This window comes from Coturnix japonica, chromosome 2 (genome assembly GCF_054131305.1).
Source record: "Coturnix japonica strain WE chromosome 2, WE-NBRP24, whole genome shotgun sequence".
Classification (NCBI taxonomy): Eukaryota; Metazoa; Chordata; class Aves; order Galliformes; family Phasianidae; genus Coturnix; species Coturnix japonica.
This window is the reverse complement of record NC_140664.1, coordinates 42,093,840-42,108,730: the sequence shown is the minus strand read 5'-3', so window position 1 is coordinate 42,108,730 and position 14,891 is coordinate 42,093,840. Positions and strand designations below refer to the sequence as shown.

At 37.1% G+C, this 14,891-nt stretch overlaps 1 protein-coding gene across 3 annotated transcripts in view; it reads left to right on the top strand.

The window, feature by feature from the left end:
* LAMA3 (laminin subunit alpha 3) overlaps positions 1 to 14,891 on the top strand; it is a 102,724-nt gene that overhangs the window by 30,779 nt on the left and 57,054 nt on the right. For all 3 annotated transcript variants that reach the window (XM_085539585.1, XM_085539584.1, XM_085539586.1), the window contains 12 exons: positions 1,031 to 1,087; positions 2,324 to 2,362; positions 2,487 to 2,624; positions 3,433 to 3,567; positions 6,067 to 6,201; positions 7,193 to 7,330; positions 7,782 to 7,828; positions 8,917 to 9,016; positions 9,910 to 9,962; positions 10,297 to 10,402; positions 11,117 to 11,216; positions 12,005 to 12,161. In XM_085539585.1, the coding sequence (XP_085395711.1) occupies positions 1,031 to 1,087; positions 2,324 to 2,362; positions 2,487 to 2,624; positions 3,433 to 3,567; positions 6,067 to 6,201; positions 7,193 to 7,330; positions 7,782 to 7,828; positions 8,917 to 9,016; positions 9,910 to 9,962; positions 10,297 to 10,402; positions 11,117 to 11,216; positions 12,005 to 12,161 (1,205 nt within the window). The remainder of the gene's footprint in view (positions 1 to 1,030; positions 1,088 to 2,323; positions 2,363 to 2,486; positions 2,625 to 3,432; positions 3,568 to 6,066; positions 6,202 to 7,192; positions 7,331 to 7,781; positions 7,829 to 8,916; positions 9,017 to 9,909; positions 9,963 to 10,296; positions 10,403 to 11,116; positions 11,217 to 12,004; positions 12,162 to 14,891) is intronic.

The following is a 14,891-nucleotide window of genomic DNA, read 5'->3' as shown; positions in this document are numbered from 1 at the left end:
TAAACACATGAGAAAAAATAATGTCACACAAATGCCAAGTGCCTGGGCTTAGTGAAAATGGTAACAGAATGAAATCAAATGACTGTAATTAATTGAAAATTAGATTTTTTACTTTAACACAGATTAAAACTAAGCATTGACAATTGAGAAAATTAAATGCTTTCCCCCGAGGAAGATGATATAACATTGGAATTGTATTTACTGCAAAAAAACTTACGACTCTGTGATCTGATTCTAAAAAAAGCAACAGTTAGGAATATTTTGTCACAGATTCTGGGGTTTTTGATATTGAGTCATAATGGCAAATGCAGGAGATGAACTTTCATCCAGAAATAAAAACTTTGAAATAAATAGGTTATTTCCTTGATAGCTCTCATAATGCTGTCAAGATCAAGAAAGCTTTCAGTAAAAAAGCAGAGAGATCAGGAAAGCAATGTAGTATCATTTCCAAAGGATGTTTGGACTTTCATGCGTTTCTTTGTGGACAGACTTTTACCTTATTTGGAGAACAAAAGTTAAAAGTTTCTTAGCCCTTTCCTAACTGAAACTGAAAGGGAACAAACAATAGTTGATTTCTAGAGTCATGTAATTATCATGCCTTTTGTATTGACAGGTGTAAGATGGAATACAAAAGATGGTAATAACATAAGAAGGATGGTGATAGATATCCGAAAGGTTATATATAGGAACAGCTCACCAATATTGATGCCTCAGTCTGACTGGGAAATGCTGAGGCTGGCTATCCAATCTCCACAGAGGAGCAACCTCAAAGCAATGCTGCCTTAGTGCTGGTCAGACTGTATATGAAGTCTAGGAGAAGTGGAGTCAAGCTCCACCCTTTCCAGGAGCACAGCTGAATTACCCTCAACTGTGCTCCCACCACTGACCTGACACTTGCCTCAGCTGATTTATCAGAGGTTCAGGCTGTGATTACCAGTTTCCCATACAACAGGACAGAACTTTATGATTTGTCATGATTTTTAGTGAAATAAGTGTGTCTCTTTAAACTATACTTTGTTTTGTTTTAAAGATATTCCTGTTTATCCTTCTCCAAATCCAAGAGACGCTATAGCTGGTGACATAATAGGCAAGTTCTTTGTGTTTTGTTTGTCTTCCCAATTTAATTGTTTTTCATTATTCCAGTTGTACTTGCTCTTTCAGGAAGATTTATGCAGTAGTTTTGACAGCGTTGCTATTTATCTTTCAAAGAGCCTTTTTTCTTACCGTAAGTTCATCACATAGTCTTACTCATATTAAACAGTTTAGTAGGCTAGTTCCAAAAAGTTATGGATCAGAAACAGTTCAGCAACCCTCTGGCAAACATCTGCAGAAGAGCCTGACCATCTTGTTAAATGCTCATGAACAGATCCATCAAGGCTTTCTGACATGTACCACTCGTCAGCTGCTTTGCAGTGTCAATCTCTTAGGGCTAACGTGCCTCTGTTTCTGGGCTGTCTTCTTACACCTGGCAAATTGTACATTGCCTTTGGCAGTAAAGAACTTGAATTTTTGAGGGATAAGTATTTCTTATTTAGCCCACCCTGAAGCTGTCTGAAATACATACAGTGATTGCCTCGGTGGGTTCTTTAGCATATGTCATCATACTGCAGTATCGAGACATCACAGCCTGAGCCAGATCAAGTAAATAGTTGCGATATGCTTCAAGATTAATAACTTAAAAAAGCAAGCAAGCAAACAAACAAAAATACTAGAATACTTTGTAATATCTTAAAAGCAACATAATTAATTTTGTACTAATGTTGACTAAGAAACAAAACAAACAAACAAAAAAAGACAACCAAAAAACAAGTATAGGTAGAGAGTGCACATCCATTTACAAGTTCTAAACCCCTTGAAAATGTTTGCTGTTAGTATTATAGCTCACAAAGCTTTAGTTTTGGGTAGACAGTTATCATCCCTGGATAGCATCAGAAATATATCATGTAGGACATAAGTATGCTCTGTTGCATATTCTCTTACATACATTTAAAGTGAAGAAGAAAAAACAATTGCAATGATAAAATGAGGAAAAGTAAGCAGGAAAAAATAGGTCTTAAAACTATTTACATTTTCAACTGTAGCATCTCAGTCTGAAGGTGCAGGAAAGGTGGGTGTCTCTAATTGGAAATTTTTCTATCTGAAGAATTAGTGCTCTCAAACTGATGTAAGGATCCTAATGTAAGGATCATACAAATAGTTTTGTTAGTTCAGTAGTAATAATTACTTAGTAATGTTATCATTTTATCTGCAAAAATATGAGGAATTGCATATCTTCATGTGCTTACTTCTGTTCCTTTCTTTTTGTTCCTGTTATTTCTAAAAGGTGGCTGCAGTGCAGGACATTTTGGCCCCCAGTGTCTGCGTAAGTTCCATCTCTTTTACGCTTGGAGCCGGCTCTCCAGAGTAAATGCCAACACTTGGCTTCCAAGTGAAATACTCTAAGATTTGTAACACTGCAAATGTTTTCTTTACAATGTTCTCTCCAGCATGCCAGTGCCACGGCGCAGGAGTGCTGGGTGGTGATTGTGATGGAAATACTGGGCAGTGCAGATGTCGAACTGGATATCAGGGATTTTCCTGTGATACCTGTGCAGCTGGCTATTTTCATTACCCTTTCTGCAGGGGTAAGCCAAAACATTCCCTTTCAGCGCTCATATCCAAAAATACAGATCCATACTTTGTATTGAGAAATGGAATTCTTTTAGGAGGGAGATGTGTTTATAAGAAACTCTCCCAAAACTCATGGAAGTCAAAAAAAAAGAAAAATTTGATGAGCCATGATTCCTATCTAAAAATGCCTCTATTAATCAATTACTATTTTATGATGCAGTTGTCAGATTCTAGTTAATTTATGCCTGACGATATCTAGAATACCACTTGATGCATTTCTGTTACTTATCTTTTGGTTTATTTAATTTTAGTTTGCAACCTTACTTTGATGAGAAAGGGCAGCCTGATATATCGGTACTAGGAAACTGTCTCTTCTTAGAGTACTTTAATTATATGTACTGCCACCTTATAGATCTTACTAACCCTTCCCTCCTGAGACTGTAAATCCCAAACCATAAATTGTTTAATTTTAGCCTAGAAAAGGTGGAAATGCTTTCCGTGGTTCACCACTTAGGATTGATGAGTCTGTCCATGAGTAAGGACAGACTAAGTGTGCTTTTGCACTGACATCAAACTCTACAGTTACTTTGAGCCGCATTCTTTCTCTAATAGATTTTCATTCATGTCTCCCTCATTACTAATTCCTACTGAAGAGCAATCAATAAAATCTAATAAGAAACAAAATAAATCTGACAATCTGATGAGAAGGTTTTGACTGTGAGGCTTTATTTTATTTATTTATTTTGAATGATGAAAGAAGAGAGCTCTCTTCTCAGACTTCCTCTCAGACTGTGTCTGTGTCTGATCTCTTCTTGGTTGCAGTGTGCGATTGTAACTCAATGGGTACCCAGCCTGAAGTCTGTGATTTTCTTGGAAGGTGTCTTTGTCGCTCAGGGATAGCTGGACTTCAGTGTGACAGCTGTCAGCCTGGCCACCACTCTTACCCTGTCTGTGAAGGTAAGATTACAGACTGCATCTATAGGATCCAACAGACCCCTGAATAGGCTAACTGCAATGTATTGTTTTTGCAGGGGTTGAAGTCATGTTCACATCAGTAAGTGAGCAAGACACTCCTTTATAGTGAAATCTTCATGCATTTTCATTTTCTAAGCACTAACTCCAGGCATTGTTTCCATACTAGGGAATTATGCAGGCTTTTCTTGAGATCAGACTGATTTAGCTTCAGTTAGCACAGCTGTCTTAATAATAACTAAAAGATATGAAAACTGTTTTAATAATGGAGGCTGAAAGCAACAGAAAATACTTGACTGCTGGCAAGGAACTGGCCTGGTAAAAATAAAGTCAGCAGAGCTGTGGAGAACTAATTAACTTTTGCAGAGGATCTGCTTAGTTCCTCGCATAACCTGTCTTTTTGTAAATTTAAAGTGACATTTTGCCCCTCACAGTGACTTCTTACTCATTTCAATACTGTGTAACAGGCCTTGGACATGTAAATGTGAAGCATGCATGATCTCCGTGTGGTTTTACCAGTGTATATGATGTCAAGGACTAGCCTGCTGTTTACATGAAAGGAAAACTGATCAATACTGGAGGAGAATAATGTTGAAAAGTGTAATACTTCTGTGTGTTCATGAGGGTACCATCAAGTCCTATCTGCCCCTAGGTTTTGTCTGCCTTTGCAGTGAATGAGAGAGACCCTTAATCCTTAGTAATACTTGATGATCCCTGCCCCCAAAAAGCGAAGTGGAAATCTATAATCTTTAAGGTCCCTTCCATCTCAAACTGTTCTGTGATCAGTGAATTTTACACTGAAAAAGAATGTAAGACATTACTAAGTGCTCATGCACAATTTCCTGTACAGGATTTATATAGAACAACACGATTTGCCACCTTCTTCCTTGTTATTTTAGGTTCATGGCTATAGATGACTTCTTTTTGGACTTTGTGTGCTTGTTTATGTCCAATAAATAGCTGGATTCTTTAAGCACTCTCAAAGATGTATTACACTGTGTTACCAAACACAATGTTGGAATAAAATGATACCACATGACTGTATCTTTATGGTCTGGAGCAGATTAGCTTTCAAAAATGAAAAACATAAAATCAAGTTTTGTGTTGGTGCACCCTGTTTACTGGCTTTAAAATACTGTAATCTTTTTATTTGAACTGAATTAAGTAGAAATCTTAAAGCAAATCAAATGTGTAGTGAATACGTTCAAATTTTTAACAACAAAAGCTGAAAAGAGACATAAAAGTTTAAGAGAGCAAGAAAAATAAATAGTAGAAGGCAGGAAAAATAGTTGAAAACACAGCCAATGGGATTACTCAAAACTGCTGTGGTTTGTGGCTTGTTCTATTAAAATAAGCTGCTGTTAGTCAAATGTAAATTAATGCAGCATGCTGTAGACAGTGGTAGAAGGTGAGCAGCCCAGCTTGATACTCCCGCTTGGAGGTGTTATATTCTGAAGGGAGCTAGTTCTGATAGCTTCTTGGCTGTTGCAACTAAAACTGGCCTGTCTGGTCTTGCCTTGTTGAAGTCTGTAGTATTCAATCTCCTGTTCAATAGGAGAAAAAATCAATGTTTTTAAACTAATTGATGCAATTAAAATAAGGAGCAAGCATTATATAGCAGACAGCTGTGGTGGTGATGTTTTTGGAAGCATCACTGTTTACATTTTTCTTACGCTAACTTCCTAGCAAATCCTGTTTCTTTCCATTATACTTTGAAGTAAACACAGCAAAGCCAGCTATCCTTGGCTGTAGTAGAAGGAGGAACTGAAAGGGGAAACCAGGAATATGAACATGGAACAATAAGAAAGTACTTGAACGGTGTTTGTTTTGTATTTCTGTCAGTCAGCCATTTCTTTTAGTTGTATAATACAAGTGATTAACTGCAGACCTTAGCAACTGGGATTCCCAGATGGGCTCCCATTCATGTACCTACAAAATGTGCACCTGTGTAAATTCCAGCATCATTTCCATAGAATAACAGGTCTTATCTGTGATAGAACTATTAGCCTAAAACAGTGATAAATCCAAGGGAAGCACCCATCCAGCTAGTTGTTAAGTTTTACAATGTGCCTCCTGTATCATAGTAGTGAGATTATTCTCACATATCAGACTTAGTCTGGTCTTGTAGATGCTTTTTGTCAGTGATTATCTTTTAAAAATGTTGAATACTTCTGTTGTGTCATTTTAAGATACATTTTTGTTCCCTAAATAGATATTCTGTAAGGAATAAGAATAGATCTAAAAACCATAGTGTTTCAGGAAGAACTTGATTATCAGTGTGTTAGGAGGCAATGATATTATAAACATTTATTTGAAGATATTTGTTTTTGGTGGAAAAACTATGTTTTGTCTGGATTCCCCATAATTATTTGACATTTAAAAGTGATTTTTTATTATTTTTTGCAAATTCTGTTTTGAATAACTCCTTACTTAGAGATGCATCCCTCAGGTTATTTAGTTATTCCATTTTTTCCCTTTGTGCAGAATGCAATTGTGACTCCATTGGCTCAGTGGACGATACATGTGATCCTAGAGGACAGTGTCTGTGTCATACTAACTATGCTGGACTTAGATGTGACCAGTGTGCTCCAGGTTATTACAGCTATCCCAGCTGCTTGCGTGAGTAACAGCCCTTCCTCTTTCTTCTCAGTGATTCCTGTCTCATTACCATACAGTACAAAAGGAAATGTTTGTTTTTTGTTTTTCTCTCTCAAATATATTAAAAATAAAACAATCTGTGTAAGCATGATAATTGATCAGGCCTCTAATCTTAGCAAAAAATAATCCTGCGGGTTTGTTATTCATTTTTAGGGGATAGGCAGGCTTGTTAGTGAAATAGTAGTTATAACTCATTTCAGCCTCAGATTGTATCAGAGGAAAAATTCGTTTTCTGAGCTACAGCAGTATGGTTTATTTTTTGTGGCTTTATTACCATATGTGTATTATGTAGGAGCTTGAAGCAGTAAGATTCAATCACTATCTTCTGGACCTGATGCAACAGCTCCATGTCTTCCTTGTGCTGTGGCCCCAGGCCTGGACGTGCTACTCCAGATGGGGCCTTACAAGGGCAGAGCAGGAGGAGGCAATCACCTCCTTCATTCTTCTGGCCACTTCTCTTTTGATGCAGCCAAGGATACTGTTGGCCTTCTAAGCTGCAGGCATACACTGCCAGCTCATTTCCTGCTTTTTGTTCACTAGGACTTTCCAATCCTCCTTGGCAGTACTACTCCCAGTGAGTTCTTTTCAGGATTTGTGCAGTCTGTGATTGCCCTAACCCAATTTCAGCACCTTGCACTTGGTCTTGTTGAACCTCACGCAGTTCATGTGGGCTCATCACTTTTCAAGCCTGTCCAGGTCCCTTTGGATGGCATCCCTTCTTTCTCTCATACCAATTTATACTTGTTTGCCAATAAGATCAAAACAGTGTCAAGATGGAACTCAAACTTGTACCAACAGAGGTGAGAACCCTGTGAATTATTAATTTCAAATAAAAATGAAGAACACTTGATGAGTACTCAAAAGCTCTACAATAGTAGAGTTTTTGAAAGTTATTGCTTGGTATGTACAAGATGAACCCTACCAATATTTTGGATGTTGTTTTGTGTTGCAGCATGTCAGTGCTCTCCTCATGGTTCCTGGCACAGCATTTGTGAGCCAACAACAGGGCAGTGCGAGTGTCAAACAGATGTTACGGGGAGACAGTGCAACAGATGCATTTCTGCAGCTCACAATTTCCCCCACTGTGAAGGTAATGCCAGAGATGGAAAATCCTCCATTTGATTCATATCACCTCCCATTTTTATTGTGGGGTCCTCCTGGGCATTCTGCTTTGTGGAATTTTGTAAAAACTCACTGAAATGTGGGAAGGGAGGGCCTCACAAGGACTCACAAGGAGTGAATATTGGATGAGTTCATTCATTGTTCTGTATGTTATTCTAAGAAAATATCTCTCAGTTGTAGGTTGGTGCTATATTTTTCCAAGTGATTACCGATGCAAACAGTCTAAACTAGGCTAAATAAACACTTGAATAACCATTATAAAAGGCTTCTGATGGTCTTACAGTAGGTCACTCCAGGATGACTGGATTAAAGAGCCCTTGAAAGTTGCAAATGTTATATTGTACTTTTCCATTACTGTATTTCACATCTGTTTTCAAAAGATCTTTTAATGTTTTGTTTGTTTTTTAAATTTCATAAAGGAATCAACAGTGAATGTAACCCTTCAGGTAGCATTGATTCTCATTCTGTAAGTATTCTATTACTGCAGATAGCAGTATTTGTTAACAGATCATGTACAGTCTGGGTCTTTGCTGAACACATTCACTTCATTGCTTAAGTGCCTGAAGCCTAATCTTTGACTGTGAAAGAATTACACAGGCTCATTGGCAGAGTGAAATGACCTTTGTGTTTTGCTCTGTGATCATATCAGTGCTACTCCCTGTTGAGGGTGATGATGGTTATTCTTTTTATACATACATAAGCTAGGCTTATGTATAACATCTGTGTGCGTTTTCCAGATTTTCTGAAAGTTAACCATATGTAAGCCAGTTACTCCCTGGAAACAGTATTGATATATTTGAGCAAATAATACTGCTGAAAGACTCCCTTATGGAAAAGAATAGAAAAATTAAGCTATGAAAAGCAGAATTCAGTGGTATTTGCCTCTGCCTGTCTGTAAGAACAGATGCATATAGGAGTAAGAAGTTATTGTTGCCCCAGAAAAATATGTTTTAGCTTTTAATAATAATTTTTTCAATTATTTATAAATGGAGAATATGAGAAAATATGATGAAGAGAAATAAAAATGTGCCTAAATCAATTTTACGGAAAGAAATTGACATCATATCTACTTCTACTTAGTATGGCATTACTATAATTTGAAAAAATCACAGGTAATATTAACATTATTAATTGGAACTGGTTCACTTTACTACTGTCTTTTCCACTCAGCCCTCCTAAGAAAAAGTGAGCAATAAGGGAGGAAAAAACCCCATAAAAATTAATGATTACTTTTAAGGAAAATTGTATTTTAAAGTTTTTACAAAGCAGTTAATGCTTTTGAGCAGTTCTAACAAGTCTATAAAAGAATTAGAAAGTGCATCTGTTGGGAGATTTAGAAGAATTAGATATGGAAAAATAAGCAGTTTGAAACAATCCTGTGCTGATAGCATGAGAAAGAAAAATCCAAGGAGTCTGAATCTGCCTCAGTTTCCATGCTTCTGTGAAGGTCATTAAGCTGCCTGAGCTGCTATTAATATTTGATTATTCATAGTAGTAAAAGCTATGTGTTTTTGTGAAACAGACGAGTTAATATAAACTCATTTCTGTCATTAGGGCTATTGTCAGTGTCTTCAGCACGTTGAAGGTCCTACATGTAGTAAATGCAAACCGTTGTACTGGAACCTGGCCGAAGAAAACCCTGAGGGATGTACAGGTATGGTTTAAATATATGTTGATATATTGATATATGGTAATTGAACATTCTATATTCTTTGGAAAATCATCTTATTAGCTGTGGCCTTCTTGACTACACGGTGACTTGTTAAGAACATGTTTTTCCACATTATTTAATTTAGACACCTTATTACCTATGGTAGTGAAAGATATTGCATATGATAGCAGGTGTTCTCTGACTTGCAATGATTTATGTTTCACGCGGCCTTATGGCAGTTTTACAGCATTTCTGTACTTAACACTTGAGACCAGAATCTGGCTTATTGTTTTGAGAAAGAAGGTTCTTCACTTATTATTATCTCCTAGCTTGTGCATACGTATTTGATTCTCAATGCTTAACAGTCCAAGCATCTCAGTTTGGTTTCCACATGTCTCACATAATTAGTCTTCTTTGATTTCAGTCACAAAGTCAGTACTGGATTTCACCTAACCTCTAGGTCAGCATAGCTCATTCTCACAACATTTACTTCATTTGTATTTCACATTAGAAATTGTGCTGGTCCTAGAGTAGCACTGCAAAATAGGAACTGCCAGTCAGGGTGAAGACACAGTTTTGCTTCAGTTATCTTAATGTTTTTAGGAAAGAAAGCAATTCTAAATCCAAACTTGACTATTTTTGTTAAACACAATTAGAATTCTTTAAAATACATCAGTTAATTGCACATGCACGCAAATCCTCATTCTTCCTCCTTTGCTTTTTCTTCTCACCTTGTGCCAGTACCCATTTGCTGTTCTGAACCTTCCAGAGTAAAACCCCCCATGTTGCACTGCAATTCAAAATTGCAGATTAAGGATGGTAGTGGTTGTTGTTTTCCTTCTGTGTATCTTGGAAAGATGAAATGCACATTTTCTTTTTCTTTTTCACCTGGGCAGCATGCCAGTGCGATGTGAGTGGAACGCTGAGTGGAGTTGGAGAATGTCAGCAGGTAATGTGAAATTCTAATGAAGGCATTAATTCAAAGATTTCTATAAAAACAAATTATTGTAACGCATGGTGAAGTAGAGTTGGTCTTACACAATAAGTGACTAGTGACATCCTAATTCTAAAAAAATGTGAATCATCTTAAACATAGGGATTTTCTCATCTGTTCATTAAACTTAATGAATAACAAAAGTTATGTCCAGATAATACTTTTTTTTATTGTTGTTGAGATCAGAGCAATTTTTACTCTTCACAATTACAGGGAATTGAAAGTATTGAAAGAATGAAGTTCTGGAAAAGGTGCTGAAACATTTTTGATTAGATTATTCTCTTTGTAGGAAACTGGACGTTGCTATTGCAAATCTAATGTGTGTGGAGATTTCTGTAACACCTGTGAAGCTGCTTATTATGCTCTTGAAAACAAAAATTATTTTGGCTGCAAAGGTAAAGAATGTTTCTAGCAGCGCATTTGCATTTAACACATGAGTGTTTAGCATTCCATAGGTTACTTTTTCAAACGCAGATGTATTTACTGAGTCACTTTTGCACTGTATTTTGCACTATTGCTTGTAATGTTTGGTAGCTGTCTGTTCTGTTTAGCACTTTCTGAAGTCTTCTGTTGGATTAATAACTTAGCCTGTTTTGGCTTTTTTTTTGGGGGGGTGGGTTCATTTTTTTCTGATATGTTTGTGTGTTGCTTTCAGCTGAGGCACAATATGTTTTGAAGCACAGCATAGCAGTTATATAAAGGAAGTAGTCATTCTACTGGAGTTTACTCACTCTGCCATGTGTCTTTAGGGCTGTAGGGCTACATCAGTGGATCCTGTCTTGCTTGTTAGCAAAACATTTGAATGGCTGTTGTACAGAACTGTGGTTCAGCATTTAATAAATGTGGCTTTTTATTTGTGATTTAAAAATAAAATAGTGGTGTAATGTTACAAGCAGAGGAGAAGAAAACAGCATTAAACATGAGAAGCCAGAAATAATTGCAGTTTATGTGTGGGTGTTAAAGTATTTGATTTGAGGGGTGTCTAAAGGGCTCCGGAAGGAGGAAATGAGTTGATAATAGTGCTTAATTAGAGGAAGCGAGGTGTATTTTCTGGTGAATTTTACCATTTGTTTTTTTCTGATATTTGGCTTCTGTTCTGTACTTGGCAGGCTGTCAGTGTGATGTCGGAGGAGCCATCAGCTCTGCATGTGCTGAACCCTCGGGTGCCTGCCAGTGCAGAGCTCATGTTGTGGGGAAGGCCTGTCAGGAGTGAGTCTGACTGTAGCAAATAGTTTATGCTTCAAAAATGTTCATTTGAAAGTGCACATCAGTTCTCTGCTCGCTTTTCACATGAGATTGTAGATCTGTTGATAAATAAGTTGGTAAATTGTGATATGCTACTAATTTTATCTGTCAATTTTCTTCTTTTGCCTTAATAAGGTTTTTTAAACTTGGATTTCTTAAATAACCAGTAGAAGTTTTGCAGTCACAGTGCATATATATCAATGTATCTGTGTCTGTCAACAGTTATATAAAAAAAAGGTGTATCTGTAAAAGTTTCTGGTAAGGGAATTCTCATTCAGTTTTATTAACTGCTATCAGGACTCCTCAGTGTTCAGTAGATCGTTTTCCTTCATTTTTTAAATTCTCATAGATGTAGACCACACAGTGATTGGTAATTCTTTCGAATTATCATGGTGGTTGCATGGAGGTTTCTTGCCAAAACATGCTGGAAGTAGGAGTGATACTCAACTGACAAACTACATGGAAATGCTGTAAATTCGTCATGCTCTGTTAGCTCACATAGTGGTGAAATGAAAAATCATTTCAAAATGAATTTGTTTTAGCTACTGAGTGACATGTTTTAGGTGCATTGCTTAACATGTTCTTACTTCTGAGTTAATATTAAGGTTCAACTGGTGGTTATATTTGTATTTTACACCGTCTGGAATACCTAAACTTACAATAAGAGCAAACATGAAGATTCAGAGGAACGGAATAGTCCTGGAAAGTTTAACTTTTTTTTTTTTTTCTTTTTTCTCCCTTCTCATTGGAAGACCTGAGAAAAACTATTTTTTCCCTGATCTGCACCACATGAAGTTTGAGATTGAAGATGGTACAACGGTCAAGGGAAAGGAAATTCGGTTTGGCTATGATCCTGAGGAATTTCCTGGCTTCAGTTGGAGAGGATATGCCCAGATGTCCTCTATACAAGTAAGGTGGTATTTTGCTCTAAGTTTTTGGGTGAGAACATAGATGTATGAAATGTATTCCCACATTGTATTACTTCATGTGCACAAGGTCATGAGAAAAATTGAAGAAAGGACAGGATCTCACTGATCTGAACGTTTTGGCACTCTATCACTGTTTCAGTTTCTAACTGCTGATGTTATTTGAAGTTGATCATTGCTACTGCAAATGTGTTCTTTAGCAGTGTAATTTGAGAGTTCGTTTTGGGGTTTTTTTTTGTTTTCTTTTTGAGATGTATTTTGATGTAGGCTTAAACTGAAGAACTAGTAGATTTAAAGTATTAAAGGCAAAAATTCTTATCATTATGAGGACAGCTGAAACAGCAGAAGATTTGACATTTGGCTAAATCACTTGGATTACAGAGATCCATAGTAGTCTGAATGCATGGAATTTTCATCGCAGAGCCAATGATGAAGCCTTCACACTTGTGCCTTGTGTTGGCAAGGAAGAGAAATTTGCCAATTTTATGAGGAATATGATACCTTCCCATTACAGCAAACAGGAAAATCCGTGAGTCAGTAGAACAAGGTGAGAGCAGCGGCTCTCATTGGCAACATTTAGTTTTTTGGCAGTCTAGAAATAAACAACAGGAGGAATAAGTACATCACAAGAAGAAGGTCGTCAAAATTTAGTTGTATGAGGACCTGTTTGTGGACTGAATTGCTAAACAAGCATACTTGGATTTTGAACAGTAAATTGAGTTTTCTCATTGTAGTCTCAAAGTAGTACTCTGTTATGTGTAGTACTCTGCTGATTTGATTTTTCAGCCCTCAATTATAATTGTTTTCAGCCTCTATAAGCTGTCTGAAGACAGATGGGCCACTCCTGAGACATGAGTACATAACCATTGTGCAAGCCTCCTGGTTGTCTTTCTGTTATTCTTTTTTCACTCTTTATTCTTCTTTTATTCCAGAACCTCATTTGTGTCTGGAGTTGTTTGTTTGGTTTTTTTACTCTTCAGAATTATTCCACTTTCACAAACGAAGGCAACTCCTGAGCAACTGTGATTTAACTTCTGCTTTCTAACTTGGAAGCTTTTTGCATTTCATGTCCATCTGGCATTTTGTGAAGAAGTGGTGAATGGTTTCTAATCATGCTGGAAACATACATTACTTTGTTCACCTGAATAAAGGTTTTCAAGCCATATCTAGGCAATCCACAGTTTGACCCTTGCGTAAATAGTCACATGTTGTTCATTTCAAGGGACTTTCAGAATTTTGACATAGCTTTTCTGTATCTTATGGGAGTTTGAAATATTCTCGCCATTTATTTTCTGAAAGATCAATAGCGTTACAATATCTGCCACACAAAGTTCTAATGTAACAACTTTTTGTGAAGCTATTTCAGTAACATTTTTATTTAAAAATGAATAGCCTGTGGATGGTACCCAGTGCTGTTATGCTGCACCCATGCTGCTGACATGGGTATTTCATTATGGACTTAGAAGCTGAGAGCTGCATTAAGATTTTAAAGCACTGGGAACTACCTAAGTCCTACTTAGGCTACTCTGCTACCTAAGCAGAGTTCAAAGAATAATTTTTCACCATTTTCTGCTTTTGGTTGAAGCCAAGAACTGACATGCCTTTCTCCCTCATTACTCATGTATGTAATTTTTCTTTCTTCACCTGTGTCTTCTAAATGTTCCACAAAAGCCTAGGGTCTTCTGTTAAACTTTCTGAGGCATGTTTATTTCTCTCACCTTTTCTTTTTTATTTCTGTCTGTTTTCAAGTGTTCCCTTAGTGCCTGTCTTATCCTTTCAGCAGTTGTTCTTCTCCATTTAAAATAACAGTTGTAAAACATTTCCCCACATCTGTTTTCTCTCCTGGTCTGCAGCCACTGATATTTTCTTCATCCTGTCTTTGTAGATCTCACATCCCTATCATCTGTTCTATGTCTGTCTTTGCTCTCTGCTTTACATTTCTGTTTAAAAAGTGGAGATATCTGTGGTGGTCAGAATCAAGTAATACAGAGCTGGCACTTTACATTTTTAGCAGTAAGAGAAAATATTTGCTCCTTTCTGGAAGGTATAGAATTTGGAAAGCCTCTGTGCTTTTGTAGATTCAGAATCAGCCATAGCTGTGGGGAGGATAACATACCAGAAGCATCTTGAAATAGGATGGTGAATGGATTATGATGGTGGGAGTTAGATTGTGATTGGGGCTCTATAATTTAAGATGGAAAGAAGAAATCAAACTCTTGAGAATGCACCAATTATTTTTTTAATCTGCCAGCAACACTTGAACAATTCTCTGCTGATTCTGTTGTTCTCCAAACTAAATAATGGGAGCTGTGTGAATTCAGTCTCCTGTGAGCTCAGTGCCAGACCAGGGATGATGAGAACCATATAGTTCCAGAGATGTCATTCAGTTCAGCCTTATGGCAAAACAGCCATGGTATCACATCTCTAAGATGCTGAGGGATGTGGTAGAGGAGTAGGAGAAACTGCAGTGCCAGTCTGAGATGTTTGTGCCCTGTGGAGCATTGTGTGTGATCTCAAAATAAAGTCAGTGGTACTGGCCTATTCCCTTAATGCCACATGTTTCCTTTAATGCAGAGGCAGGGAGAATACCAGTAAAATACGGCCCATGTTTATAGGTGTAACATCAATATGCATGCTAGCTAAGTCATTTTATGTCTTTCTGGGTAGGCTGTTAGTCAACAAGAGTTTTTACAGGAGGTTTAGTTCCATATTC